At 65.4% G+C, this 13,202-nt stretch overlaps 2 protein-coding genes across 4 annotated transcripts in view; one reads left to right on the top strand and one right to left on the bottom strand.

Annotated features, from left to right (window-relative positions):
- APC2 (APC regulator of WNT signaling pathway 2) overlaps positions 1–7,291 on the top strand; it is a 26,102-nt gene extending 18,811 nt beyond the window's left edge. For all 3 annotated transcript variants that reach the window (XM_059918949.1, XM_059918948.1, XM_059918950.1), the window contains one exon: positions 21–7,291. In XM_059918949.1, the coding sequence (XP_059774932.1) occupies positions 21–4,902 (4,882 nt within the window). In that variant the 3' untranslated portion in view covers positions 4,903–7,291. The remainder of the gene's footprint in view (positions 1–20) is intronic.
- C3H19orf25 (chromosome 3 C19orf25 homolog) lies at positions 7,249–13,202 on the bottom strand. The gene is made up of 3 exons (XM_059918951.1): positions 13,142–13,202; positions 12,806–12,937; positions 7,249–8,920 (listed from the first exon to the last, which is right to left on the bottom strand). The coding sequence occupies exons 2-3, from the start codon at positions 12,933–12,935 to the stop codon at positions 8,691–8,693; spliced, it is 360 nt and encodes a 119-aa protein (XP_059774934.1). The 5' UTR covers positions 12,936–12,937; positions 13,142–13,202; the 3' UTR covers positions 7,249–8,690.

The raw sequence follows: 13,202 nt of genomic DNA, 5'->3' as shown, positions 1-13,202 counted from the left end.
CGCCCCTCGGGCCCCCGTAGGCAGGTGCTGCGGGACCACAACTGCCTGCAGACGCTGCTGCAGCACCTGACGTCGCACAGCCTGACCATCGTGAGCAACGCATGCGGCACGCTCTGGAACCTGTCGGCCCGCAGCGCCGGCGACCAGGAGCTGCTGTGGGACCTGGGCGCCGTGGGCATGCTGCGCAACCTGGTGCACTCCAAGCACAAGATGATCGCCATGGGCAGCGCCGCCGCCCTGCGCAACCTGCTGGCCCACCGGCCCGCCAAGTACCAGGCGGCGGCCACCGCCGTCTCCCCCGGCGCCTGTGCGCCCAGCCTGTACGTGCGCAAGCAGCGGGCGCTGGAGGCTGCGCTGGACGCGCGGCACCTGGCGCAGGCGCTCGACCACCTGGAGAAGCAGGGCCTGCCCGAGGCCGAGGCCGCCTCCAAGAAGCCGTTGCCGCCCCTGCGCCACCTGGACGGCCTGGCCCAGGACTACGCTTCTGACTCGGGCTGCTTCGATGATGACGACGCACCCTCCCTGGCCACCGCTGCTGCCGCCACCGCCGAGCCTGCCAGCCCCGCCGTGCTGCCCCTCTTCCTGGGCAGCCCCTTCCTGCAGGGCCAGGCGCTGGCCCGCGCCCCGCCCGCCCGCCGGGGCGGCCTGGAGTCCGAGAAGGAGGCCGGCGGGGAGGCAGCTGTGGCAGCCAGGGCCAAGGCCAAGCTGGCACTGGCAGTGGCGCGCATCGACCGGCTGGTGGAGGACATCTCGGCCCTGCACACCTCGTCCGACGACAGCTTCAGCCTCAGCTCTGGGGACCCCGGGCAGGAGGCCCCGCGGGAGGGCCGCGCGCACTCCTGCTCCCCTTGCCGGGGGCCCGAGGTGGGGCGGCGAGAGGCCGGCGGCCGGGCTCACCCGCTGCTGCGGCTCAAGGCGGCCCACGCCAGCCTCTCCAACGACAGTCTTAACAGCGGCAGCACCAGCGACGGGCACTGTCCCCGCGAGCACTCGCGGCCCTACCCGCTGGCCGCGCTGGCCGAGCATTGCGAGGGACCCCTGTGCGGCCAGGCGCGGCCCAGCCGGCTTGACCTCAACCTGCCCAGCGGCCAGGTTGAGCCCAAGGCCCGGGACGCCGCGGCCACAGATGCCCGCGTGTGCACCATCAAGCTGTCGCCCACCTACCAGCACGTGCCGCTGCTTGAGGGCACCGCCAGGGCGGGCGCGGGGTCCCTGGCCCCCAGGGCCCGGAAACAGGCCTGGCTGCCCGCAGAGGACCTGAACAAGGTGCCCGAGAAGCTGGCGGCGGAGAAGGCACCCCTCTGCCTGTCGCGCTGCAGCTCCCTGTCCTCACTGTCCTCGGCCGGCCGCCCAGGGCCCAGTGAGGCCGGGGACCTGGACGACAGCGACTCGTCCCTGGAGGGGCTGGAGGAGGCCGGCCCCAGTGAGGCCGGGCTGGACGGGGCCTGGCAGGGGCCGGGGGCCGCCTCCCTGCCCATGGCCATCCCGGTGCCTCAGCGGGGCCGGGGCCTGGGGGTGGAGGACGCCACGCCGTCCAGCTCGTCCGAGAACTGCGTGCAGGAGACGCCACTGGTGCTGAGCCGCTGCAGCTCGGTCAGCTCGCTGGGCAGCTTCGAGAGCCCATCCATCGCCAGCTCCGTCGCCAGCGACCCGTGCAGCGGGCTGGGCAGCGGCACAGTCAGCCCCAGCGAGCTTCCTGACAGCCCCGGGCAGACCATGCCACCGAGCCGCAGCAAGACGCCCCCGCCAGCCCCCGCGCCGCCGGGCGAGCGTGAGGCCACCCAGTTCAGCCTGCAGTGGGAGAGCTACGTGAAGCGCTTCCTGGACATCGCCGACTGCCGGGAGCGCTGCCGGCTGCCGTCCGAGCTGGACGCGGGCAGCGTGCGCTTCACTGTGGAGAAGCCCGACGAGAACTTCTCATGTGCTTCCAGCCTGAGTGCGCTGGCTCTGCACGAGCTCTACGTGCAGAAGGACGTGGAGCTGCGGCTGCTGCCCCCGGCCTGCCCCGAGCGCAGCAGTGGGGGAGGCGTGGGCCCCGGGCACCGCCGGCGGGACGAGGCCGGCGGCCGCCTCGAAGGGCCAACATCCACCGACCGGGACCTGGAGCTGCTGCGCGAGTGCTTGGGTGGGGCCGTGCCCGCCCGGCTCCGCAAGGTGGCCTCGGCACTGGTGCCTGGCCGCCGCACCCTGCCTGTGCCCGTCTACATGCTGGTGCCTGCCCCAGCCCGGGAGGATGAGTCCTGCACCGACTCGGCCGAGGGTACGCCAGTCACCTTCTCCAGCGCCACCTCCCTCAGCGAGGAAACACTGCAGGGACCCCCCGGGGACGGCGGGCCTGCGCAGGGGCAGAAGGCTGCAGGCCGTGCCGCCCCCACCAGGCAGCCCGCCGGGCACCGGCACAGGGCGGGGGGCATGGGCCGGAGCACAGAGCAGCCCCGGGGGGCTGGCAGGAGCCACGCAGGGCTCGAGCTGCCCCTCTGCCGGCCCCCGAGCGCCTGCAGGGACAGGGACAGCTCCCGCCCGGGCCGGGCGCGTGGGGACGGGGCCCTGCAATCTCTGTGCCTCACGACGCCCACCGAGGAGGCTGTGTACTGCTTCTACGGCAATGACTCAGACGAGGAGCCGTCCGCGGCAGCGGCGGTGGCACCCCCGCGGCGGGCATCTGCGATCCCCCGCGCGGTGAAGAGGGAATCCCTGGCTGGTGGCAGGAAGGAGGTGCAGGCCGTGCCCAAGGTCGCGCCGCCCAAGGTTGCTGCGCCCAAGGTCGCGCCACCCGCCAGGGGCCAGCCCAGCCTCATTGCCGATGAGACGCCACCATGCTACTCCCTGAGCTCCTCCGCCAGCTCCCTGAGCGAGCCTGAACCCTTTGACCGCACGGCCAGCCGGCCCCGAGCCCGCGAGCCAGGGGTCACCAAGGACCCAGGCCCCGGGGGCAGGCGGGACGGCGCCCCCCGCCCGCGGGCCGAGGCAGAGCTGCTCCGGCGCTGCACTGGCTCAGCCGTGCCCAGACGCCGGCCCCAGGTGTCTGGCCCAGGGTGCCGCCAGTCCCGAGCGGCGCAGCAGGAGAAGAGGCCAGCAGAGGGGCCCCGGGAGCACAGTGAGGAGGCGGCGGGCTCGGACCACGCCTCAGACCTGGACAGCGTCGAGTGGCGCGCCATCCAGGAGGGGGCCAACTCCATCGTCACGTGGCTACACCAGGCAGCGGCGGCGGCCACCCGCGAGGCCTCCTCTGAGTCCGACTCCGTTCTGTCCTTTGCCTCAGGGCAGTCGGTGGGCTCCACCCTGCAGCCTCCCCTGCACAGGAAGGGGCGACGGCCAAGGGCAGAGGGCCAGGCGGGCAGTGCCATGCGGCCAGAGAAACGGGACAGGGCTCTGGCCCAGCGCAGCGGCGACCTGGAGAAGCCACGTGGCACTCAGAAGGCCACGTCTGGGGTGCCAGCCGTGCTCCGGGGACGGACGGTGATCTACATGCCCAGCCCAGCGACCCGGGCCCAGCCCAAAGGTGCCCCTGGGCCCCGCAGTGTGCCGAGAAAGACGGGAGCCCCAAACCCAGTGCAGCCAGCAGCCCCCGCCAAAACCCCAGGCCCCGGGCAGCAGCGGTCTCGAAGCCTGCACCGACCTGGCAAGATCTCAGAGCTGGCGGCGCTGAGCCCCCCTCAGAGGAGCGCCACGCCACCCGCCCGCCTGGCCAAGACCCCCTCGTCGAGCTCCTCCCAGACCTCCCCGGCCTCCCAGCCTCTGACGAGGAGGTCACCCCCGGCCGTCCAGGCTGCAGGACCCCTGCCTGGCCCCGGGGCCTCCCCCGCAACCAAGACTCCCGCCCGGGCCCTGCTGGCCAAGCAGCACAAGACACAGAAGTCGCCCGTGCGGATCCCCTTCATGCAGAGGCCCGCCAGGCGGGGGCCGCCACCCCTGGCCAGGGCAGCCCCGGAGCCAGGTCCAAGGGCCCGAGGGGGCCGCCCGGGGCTGCCTCGTGTGGCCTCCGCCCGCTCCAGCGGCAGCGAGGCCTCCGACCGCTCCGGTTTCCGGCGGCAGCTGACCTTCATCAAGGAGTCGCCGGGCCTGCTGCGCCGGCGACGCTCCGAACTGTCCGCCGCCGAGGCCGCCACCCCGGCTGCCCAGGCCAGCCTGCCCCGCCGTGGCCGGCCCGCGCTACCCGCCGTCTTCCTATGCTCCTCGCGCTGTGATGAGCTGCGGGGGGCCCCCCGGCAGGCTCCGGCCCCCCAGCGGCCCCCCATGGCCCGGCCCGGCCCGGGCGAGCGGCTGCCCCGGCGCACCAGCTCTGAGAGCCCGTCTCGCCTGCCGGTCCGCACGCCGGCCGCGCGGCCCGAGACGGTCAAGCGCTACGCCTCCCTGCCTCACATCAGTGTGGCCCGCGGGCCCGACGCCCCCGCCCCTGGGCCTGTGGCGGACAACGCGCCCTGCAGCAGCACTGGGGAGGCCGCGCCGGGCACCACGTGGCGTCGCATCCGGGACGAGGACGTCCCGCACATCCTGCGGAGCACGCTGCCCCCCCGCGCCCTGCCCCTGCTGGGCTCCTCACCCGAGGACGGCCCCACAGGCCCTCCGCAGCGCAAGACCAGCGACGCCGTGGTCCAGACCGAGGACTTCGCGACTGCCAAGACCAACTCGAGCACGTCCCCGAGCCTGGAGAGCTGGGCGACCCCACAGGCCACGACCGGCGGCCCCCCCTCCCTCCTCCTCGGCAGCGACGTGGACGGGCCGGGCCCCGCCAAGGCGCCCGCCCCCGGCCCCTTCGTCCCCGCCAGCCGACACGGCTCCCCCAGCCGCTCCGCCCGCGTCCCCCCCTTCAACTACGTGCCCAGCCCCATGGTGGCAGCCACCACTGACTCTGCCGTGGAGAAAGCCCCCGCCCCCGTCCCTACCGGCCTCCTGGGATAGTGGCCGGGGCTGGCCTTCCAGAACGTCCTCTCCCGGCCCAGGGCCGTCTGGCTGCCCCGAGGGTGGTCCCAGCACCCGCCTGCCCACCCGGGCCCCCGCCCTCTGAGCCTCTGCCCTGCCCGTACGGGCCCCACACTCACTGCGTAGACGCTTGCTTCCGTGCCCAGGGGGCTCCGCAAGGAAAGTGAGCTGCAGGGTGGACCTTACGTCCCCGCCAGGGGGCGCCCACGGGGGCGCCGTCCCAGCCTAGCCCCCACGCGGAGACCGCTCTCCTGGCTGGGGCTGTCCTCGGCAGTGCCCTCCTGGGCTCCTGACCCCACCGGGCCCAGCATCAGCACCACACCCCCTCCCCTCCCCTCCGGGGAGCCGCAGGGAGGTGACAGTGCCCGCCCGCCGACGTGGGGGACGGGAGCCTGCCAGCTGGGGGCAGCGGCAGGCAACCGTGGCAGAGCAGGCGCAGCAGGAAGCCTGTAATTACGGGCAAGGCCGAGTAACTTGTTCACGAGGGCTTAGCCGGTTCGTCTGCCTGTTCAGCCTCAGCGTGGGGCACGGGGGAGGGGCGTGGCTGAGCCCCACAGAAAGGGGGCCCCACCGGAGACGGCGAGTGTAGGGAGCCTGGAGCACCCCGGGACTGGCCGGGGGTGGTCTGGACACAGCACCCCCGCAACCCTCGTAAGGAACACGGAGAGGCAGGCGTGCCGCGAGGGCTCTGGCCGAGGCGGGCGGGGCACCGAGGGGAGGCCGGGGCCCGGCTGACCGCCCCGCCGCCGGGCCTGGACTGCACTCTAAGAGAGGACGTCCCGGCAGGCGCCCGCCCGGCCCCCGGCCTTTCCCTTTTCGATCTCAATCTCCTTTGCGACGCGGGAAGCCCTGGATCTGTGGGCTCCGTGCGGGCACGGCCTCCTCCCTGAGGTCCAGCACAGCTGTGGGACTCGGAGTGGGAGGCCCTGGAGCCCACAGGTGCTGCAGGGAGCTGGTCCCAGAGGAGGCGGAGGGGGAGCCCCGGCACACCTGCAGGAAGAGCCGCCCACCGCCTCCCTGCAGAACCCGGCTCTGGGCGGGGCTGCTCTCGGCCGACCCGCGGATATGCAGTCACAGTCGCCCTGCAGAGCTGCTCCTGGGGCCGGGGAACCCTGTGCCGGCGTCCGTCCTTTCTCTGGGAGGAGGGGGAGCAAGGCTGAGTCAAGAGGAGGTGCTAGAGGGGCCCCATCTCCACCCCGGGCGCCACCGACTGCCCCCTCCTCTCCCTCGGACACCGTGCCGCCGCTGAGACACACAGACTCGCTGCAACCTCTCCCTCACACCCGACACCCGTCCTGCAGGACAGGCGCCAGGACTCTGCCTGAGGGCCTGGACGCAGCACGAGGGAAGGGCTGCACCACGTGCCCCTCCTGTGGAGGGCCAGCCGGCGGCAGCAGTGGAGGAGGCCGGGGGCTGAGCAGGGTGCCAGGAACCCGGCCCCCTGGCGGATCAGGATCAGGATCAGACGCGTCTCAGAAACCAGCCGCCCCCAGCCCCCAGTCCCCTTCAGTAGCCAGAAGGGCGCGGCTGGGGGGTCTTCCGAGCGCCTTCTCAGATATGGGGGCTGAAGGATGCTGCCCCCCACCACCACGGGCCAGCCTCCCCTGGAAAAGGGGGCCCCACCCCAGCTCGCCCCGCCGTGAGGGGTGGGGTGGGAGCCCCCGGCACTGGGAGACCCAGGTGGCGCTCTGGCCGCTGTGTGCCTGTCTCCCCACGTGGGCCGTGGGGCGAACTCCCAGAGCTACCTCTCGGCGAGCAGCGCGGCCACCGTGACTGGGGGCAGAGGGCCCTCCCCGGCCGCCCCCGCTGCCCTCTGTCTGGCCCAGGCGTTCTCTCCCCAGGCCGGGGCCATCCTGTCAGAGCCACCTCTGCCTTGTCCAACCCCTGCAGCGGGGCCAGCCACACCTCATCACCCAGCCCAGCGGGCCAGTGGGGGACCAGGGCCCTGAGAAGATGGGCTTCCTGGAGAAAGGCAGTGGCGGTTGCTGGACAGTCGTCTGAGGCAGGAGCGGGAGGACCACAGTCTGAAGCCCTCAGGACGCCGCCTGGCCACCCGCTGAGGGGACATGGGGCACCCACTCCCGGACCTTGGCCCAGGGGCAGACGGACGCCACAAGCTGGGTTCTGGATTCGGTGCATCACCTGACCCCTGCCACCCTGCCGGCTACAGCCCGAGCCCAGCGGTCTAGGCTCCCCCTCCACCCTGCGTCGCCCTCCTGGGTCTGCAGTGCCACCGGACACATGTAAATATGTACATCCCCGTCCCATCCCGTCCCCCCAACCGTAAAGCCATCATCTGGCGGAAGGAGGCCGCGGAACCAGGCGTCTCATATGCACCTTTAATAAACAGCTGTTGAGTTGCGCTCCACACTGCCTGCGCCCGTCTCCAGAGGGGACAAGCCGGGGTGGGGGTCCACATGCCGCCTGCAGAGTCTCGTTCCCCACAACCGTGAGGACGCAAGGGGACGCCCGAGGGCTGAGCCCCAGCGTGACCCGGGGGTGCAGGGAGAGCGCTCAGGACAGGCGCAGGGGGAGGCACCCGGCAGGAGTCAGTGGAGTGTCTCTGCCTGATGCCGGGGGGATCCGGAGGGTGGACAGTGCCCCAAAGACAGGCGGCCCCACTCGGAGGCCAGGCAGGGCAGGGAGAGGGGAAGCAGCTCACCCCAAGGGCCCGCTGTTAGCCAGTGCGCCCTGGAGGAGGCAGCCTGGCGTCCACTGCTGCCACTAGAGGCAAGCCCGCACTTTCTTGACACCTGGGCCTCCAAGGTCAAGTCTCCAGTTTTGGGGTCTCTCAGGGTGAAGCAGACACTCTTTCTTCCTGGGATGCGCAGGGTCTCCCTTGTCAGGGCCCTGCGTGCTGGGTCCCAGCACTGCCCCGAGCTTCCGGGGACCCTGCAAAGGAGTGGTCCATCGGGGCACTGTTCAGACAGCTACACACGGGGATTTCATCGGAGGGACTCGGGCTCATCCACGACGGTCCTGGCCCCGGGGCCACCTCCCACCGGCCTACTGCTTCTCTGGTCTTCATGGGATGGTTTTTTAGGGTGATGCCCTTTTCAAGATCCTCTCCTGCCCCACCACCCACCTGTCCGCAGACCAAGGTGCACGGACAGGAGGGCAGCTGGGTGATGGCCCGGGGCAGTGGACTGACCACCACGTCCTCTCATGGTGCCCCCGTGTGACAGAACCCCACAGCTGACAGACAGACAAGTGCCCTGGGGGAGCGCCCAGGCCCTGGGTCGGAGTGCCGGGGGCCCTGAGGGGTGGCACCCACCGCGAGGCCCCATCTCAGATCTGGGCCCTGGGGGGGCCACAGCTCCTCACATAACCTCAGCCACCACGCGTCAGGGAGGACACTGAACTCCTTACCCTCTTCTGGGACCCCTGGGACCCCCAGTTCACACGGAGACGGCACCAGCTCAGCCTGATGGGGGGGGGGGGGCAGTGAAGCAGGGTCGCCAGAGGAAGGAAGGGAGGATGGACGGAGGGCCCTCGGGGGCTGGGCCCCGCAGGAAGTCCAGTCGGGGCTCCTCAGGGCGAGGGTCATGCGCACAACCCGGACCCCACCCTCGGGGAGGGGCCTGTGCCTGGCTGAGGCAGCCCCACCCCCTGGGCAGGCTGTGTCCCCCGGGGTCTCTGGGTGCCAGGCGTGCCTAGGCCGCGGAACAGAGAGCCTGGACCCTGGTTCCGGGACCAGGGGCCAGGTGTCAGGTGAGGTGCGCCAGGCCAGGTGTCGAGCGGAGCCCCCGAGGCCCCGGGGAGCCGGGTCAGCCCAAGGAGGTGGCGGCCGCGGCGCCCGGCAGAGCCACCTGGCCCACGTGGCTGACCTCCTGCTCCAGCTCCTCGCGTGCCCGCCGCAGCTCCTCGCGCTGCTGCTTCAGCTGGGCGCCCGCATGCCACAGCCGCTGGTTCGTGGCCACGTAGACCCGGCTCTGCTGGTAGAGCTGCTCCCGCTGGGCCTCAGTGTCCTCGGCCCTCCCAGAGGGGGCTGGGGGGTCTGGGGACAGGACACGGCAGCATCACTGCCCGCTGGCCACACAGGGGACTCAGTTTACCCCCCAAAGAAAGCAGTGGACCGAAGGGGACAGGTCACAGAAAAGGCCGGACTCCACCGTCCCTCCGCCCCGCCTGGGGGTGGGCTCCAGCTCCTGGAAAGGGCCTTGACCCTGACCATGAGCCGGCCGGCCTCACCTGTGCTCTCAGCAATCAGGGAGGTGGGAGGAGGCCAGGAGGGCGTGGACGCACATTTCCCAATGACCACGCTTCCTAAAGGGCGTGGCGGGGGGCGGGGGGGGGGGGGGACCAGGGCGGGAAAAGCACAGGTTTCAGGGCCACCTGGAGACACGTCAAGGTCCTCTCCGCTCTGCCTGGTCCCCTTGCCTACAAACAGGCCCAGAAACACTGGCATTTAATTAAAAATCACGTTATCTGCTTTAGTAACAAGGTGGGAAAGGCCAGACAGTGCACACGGAGGCCAGGTATGGTCCTAGACGTGAACACAGGCCGACAGGGGAAGCCCCTCGCCCTCGAGTGGCCCCGGCACTGCTCATGGGGTAACTGGGCCCAGGATCCTTAAGTTGGGGCTCAAATGGCCTCTGAAGACCCAGCCGCGGGCCAGGGATAAATACAGCTCCTGTTCCTGGGGCTGCCCCGTCCAACACGACATTCCAAGTGATGGAAACGCCCTCCAGCTGAGCCAGCAGGGACTCCTGAGCCCTTGAAATGTGGCCACATGGAACAAAGATCAGAATTTTTTTTCTTTTACTATTAAGAAAAATAATAGTTGTCCCACAGCCACGTGTAAATCACTGAAGTTAGAACACTCCCTCACACCATACACAAAAATAAACTCAACATGGCTCAAAGACTTAAATGTAAGATATGACACCATACAACTTCAAGAAGGCAGCACAGGCAAAACATTCTCTGACATAAATGGTACCAATATTTCCTTAGGTCAGTTTCCCAAGGCAACAGAAATAAAAGCAAAACTGGGACTTCCCTGGTGGTCCAGTGGTAAAGAATCCACCTTCCAATGCAGGGAATGAGGGTTTGATCCCTGGTGGGGGAACTAAGATCCCACATGCCGCAAACTACTGAGCTCGTGCGCCTCAACTAGAGCCCGTGTGCTGCAAACTACAGAGCCCATGCACCCTGGAGCCCATGCGCCACAACTAGAGAGAAGCCCGCGTGCCTCAGCGAAGATCCCATGTGGCACAACAAAGACCGAACGCAGCCAAAAATGTATAAATAAATGAATAATAGAAATAAAAGCAAAAATAAACAGATGGGACCTCATCAAACTCACAAGCTTTTGTACAGCAAAGGAAACCATCAAAGTGAAAAGTCAACCTATGGAATGGGAGAAAATATTTGCAAATGATGCGACTGACAAGGGCTTAATCTCCAAAATATACAAACAGCTCATACAACTCAATCAAAAAAACAAAACAGCCCAATCGAAAAATGAGCAGAAGACCTAAACAGACATGTCTTCAAAGAAAACATACAGATGGCCAAGAGGCACATGAAAAGATGCTCAACATCGCTAATTATTAGAAAACTGCAAATCAAAACCGCAATGAGGTATCAATTCACACCAGTCAGAATGGCCATCATTAAAAAGTCTACAAACGGGTCTTCGCTGGTGGCGCAGCCGTTAAGAATCCGCCTGCCAATGCAGGGGACACGGGTTCGAGCCCTGGTCCGGGAAGATCCCACATGCCGCAGAGCAACTAGGCCCGTGCGCCACAACTGCTGAGCCTGCAAGGCACAACTACTGAAGCCCGCGTGCCTAGAGCCCGTGCCACCGCAATGAGAAGCCCATGCACTGCAACGAAGAGTAGCCCCAGCTCGCCACAACTAGAGAAAGCCCACGCAGAGCAATGAAGACCCAACGCAGCCAAAAAAAAAAAAAAAAGTCTACAAACAATAAATGCTGGAGAGGGTGTGGAGAAGAGGGAATCCTCCTACACTGTTGGTGGGAATGTAAGTTGGTGTAGCCACTGTGGAAAACACTATGGAGGCTCCTCAAAAAACTAAAAATAGAGCTACCATATGATCCAGCAATCCCATTTCCGGGCATATAGCCAGAAAAACCTCTAATTCAAAAAGACACACGCACCCCAGTGTTCACAGCAGCACTATTTACAATAGCCAAGACATGGAAACAACCTGAATGTCCATCAACAGATGAATGGATAAAGAAGATATGGTGTGTGTGTGTGTACACACACACACACACACACACACACACACACTGGAATACTACTCAGCCATAAAAAGGATGAAATAATGCCATTTGCAGCAACATGGATGGACCTAGAGATGATCATACTAAGTGAAATAAATCAGAAAAAGAAAGACAGAAACTATATATCACTTATATGTGGAATCTAAAATATGACCCAGGGCTTCCCTGGTGGCGCAGTGGTTAAGAATCCGCCTGCCAATGCAGGAGACACGGGTTTGGGCCCTGGTCCAGGAAGATCCCACACGCCATGGAGCGGCTGGGCCCGTGCACCACAACTACTGAGCCCGCGCGTCTAGAGCCCATGTTCTGCAACAAGAGAGGCCACCTCAGTGAGAAGCCCGCGCACCACAGCGAGGAGTGGCCCCCACTTGCTGCAACTAGAGAGAGGCCCGCATGTAGCAACGGAGACGCAGTGCAGCCAAAAATAAAATAAATAAATTTAAAAAAAAACACAAAATACCATTCACGTTATAGCAGTATACCATATATCCTCAATAAATATTTGTTAATCAATAAATATTTTAAAAATTTAAAAAATAAAAAATTATGACCCAAATTGGACTTCCCTGGTGGCCCCGTGGTTAAGACTCCACACTTTCACTGCAGAGGGCATGGGTTCGATCCCTGGTCGGGGAACTAAGATCCCACATGCCGAACAGCATGGCCAAAAAAAAAAAGAAAAGAAAAAAAACAACCCAAATGAACTTATCTACGAAACAGAAACAGACTCACAGACATAGAGAGCAGAACTGTGCTTGCCAAAGGGGAGGGGGGGCGAGGAAGGGACGAATTGGGAGCTTGGGATTAGCAGATGTAAACTATTATACACAAAATGTATAAACAACAAGGTCCTACTCTAGAGCACAGGGAACCATATTCAATATTCTGTGATAAACCATAATGGGAAAGAATATGAAGAAGAATGTATATGTATGTATAACTGAGTCACTTTGCTGTACATCAGGAGTTAACAAAACACTGTGAATCAACTATACTTCAACTTTAAAAAAAGACACAAAGACAAACCAAAAACAAACAAACAACAACAAAAAACAAAGCCCCAAAGCGTTTCTCACTTTCTATCGTCCCACAAGTCTTACATATTGAATGTCTCTACCCACTAGAATGGCCCGAGGGCAGGCACCTTTTTTTTTTTTCCCTTGGCCGCGCCGCGCAGCAGGAAGGATCTGAGTTCCCCGATCCGGGAGCGAACCCGTGGCGCCTGCAGTGGAAGCGCCGAGTCTTCACCACTCGACCGCCAGGGAAGTCCCAGGCATTTCCATCTTTTTTGATCACCTATCCACCTCAGTGCTTAGACTAGACCCTGGCCCACAACAGGTTCTCAATGAAGGTTTGTTGAATGAATAAACAAACCTCACAGAGTGGAACACAAAATTCACCCTACAACTGTATGCCACTCATCTGCTTCCACCTTCTGAACAAGGGGTGGACACACGTTTTCTGCAAAAGGCCAGACCTACGTATTTTTGGCACTGCAGGGCCAGACAGTCTCCGTCCTGACTACTTAACTCTGCCAGTATGTCTTAAAGGCAGCCAGGCGCTTCCCCCGCCCCTTCCTGCTGGGGTCTCTGGGCCGCCTCTCCCCTGCCCGACCTGGGCTCCCCCTACCTTCCCGGGCCAGGGCGGTGAAGACTAGGTCCTCGGCGGGCGCCCCCCGCACGTCCTCCAGGATCTGCTCCACCGTGGGGGGCGCCGGGCGGGTGGGCAGCACCACGCGCTTCTTGGCCTTGGAGCCCATCCCTGCAGGTGGGAGAAGGGAGCGTGGACCGGGTCGTTCCTGCCGCCCAGCGAACACCTACACGCGCTCCGGAACCCCGCTCCCGGCGAAACGCGCCCTGCCCCGCTCCTCCCAGGGCCGAACAGCACAGGGCCAGGGGGTTCAGCCTCCGTCTCCACCCATGCCCCAGCTTCCCGCTGAAGCTCCCAGGGCGACCGCCGCCTCACCTGGTGGAAAGGCTTCACCCGCCACCGCGGCCCAGCGGCCACTTCCGCTTCCGGTTGGCAC

The sequence above is a fragment of the Balaenoptera ricei genome, chromosome 3, assembly GCF_028023285.1.
Source record: "Balaenoptera ricei isolate mBalRic1 chromosome 3, mBalRic1.hap2, whole genome shotgun sequence".
In the NCBI taxonomy this organism is placed as follows: Eukaryota; Metazoa; Chordata; class Mammalia; order Artiodactyla; family Balaenopteridae; genus Balaenoptera; species Balaenoptera ricei.
The sequence above is the reverse complement of the archived record's forward strand: the minus strand, read 5'-3'. Positions and strand labels throughout refer to the sequence as shown.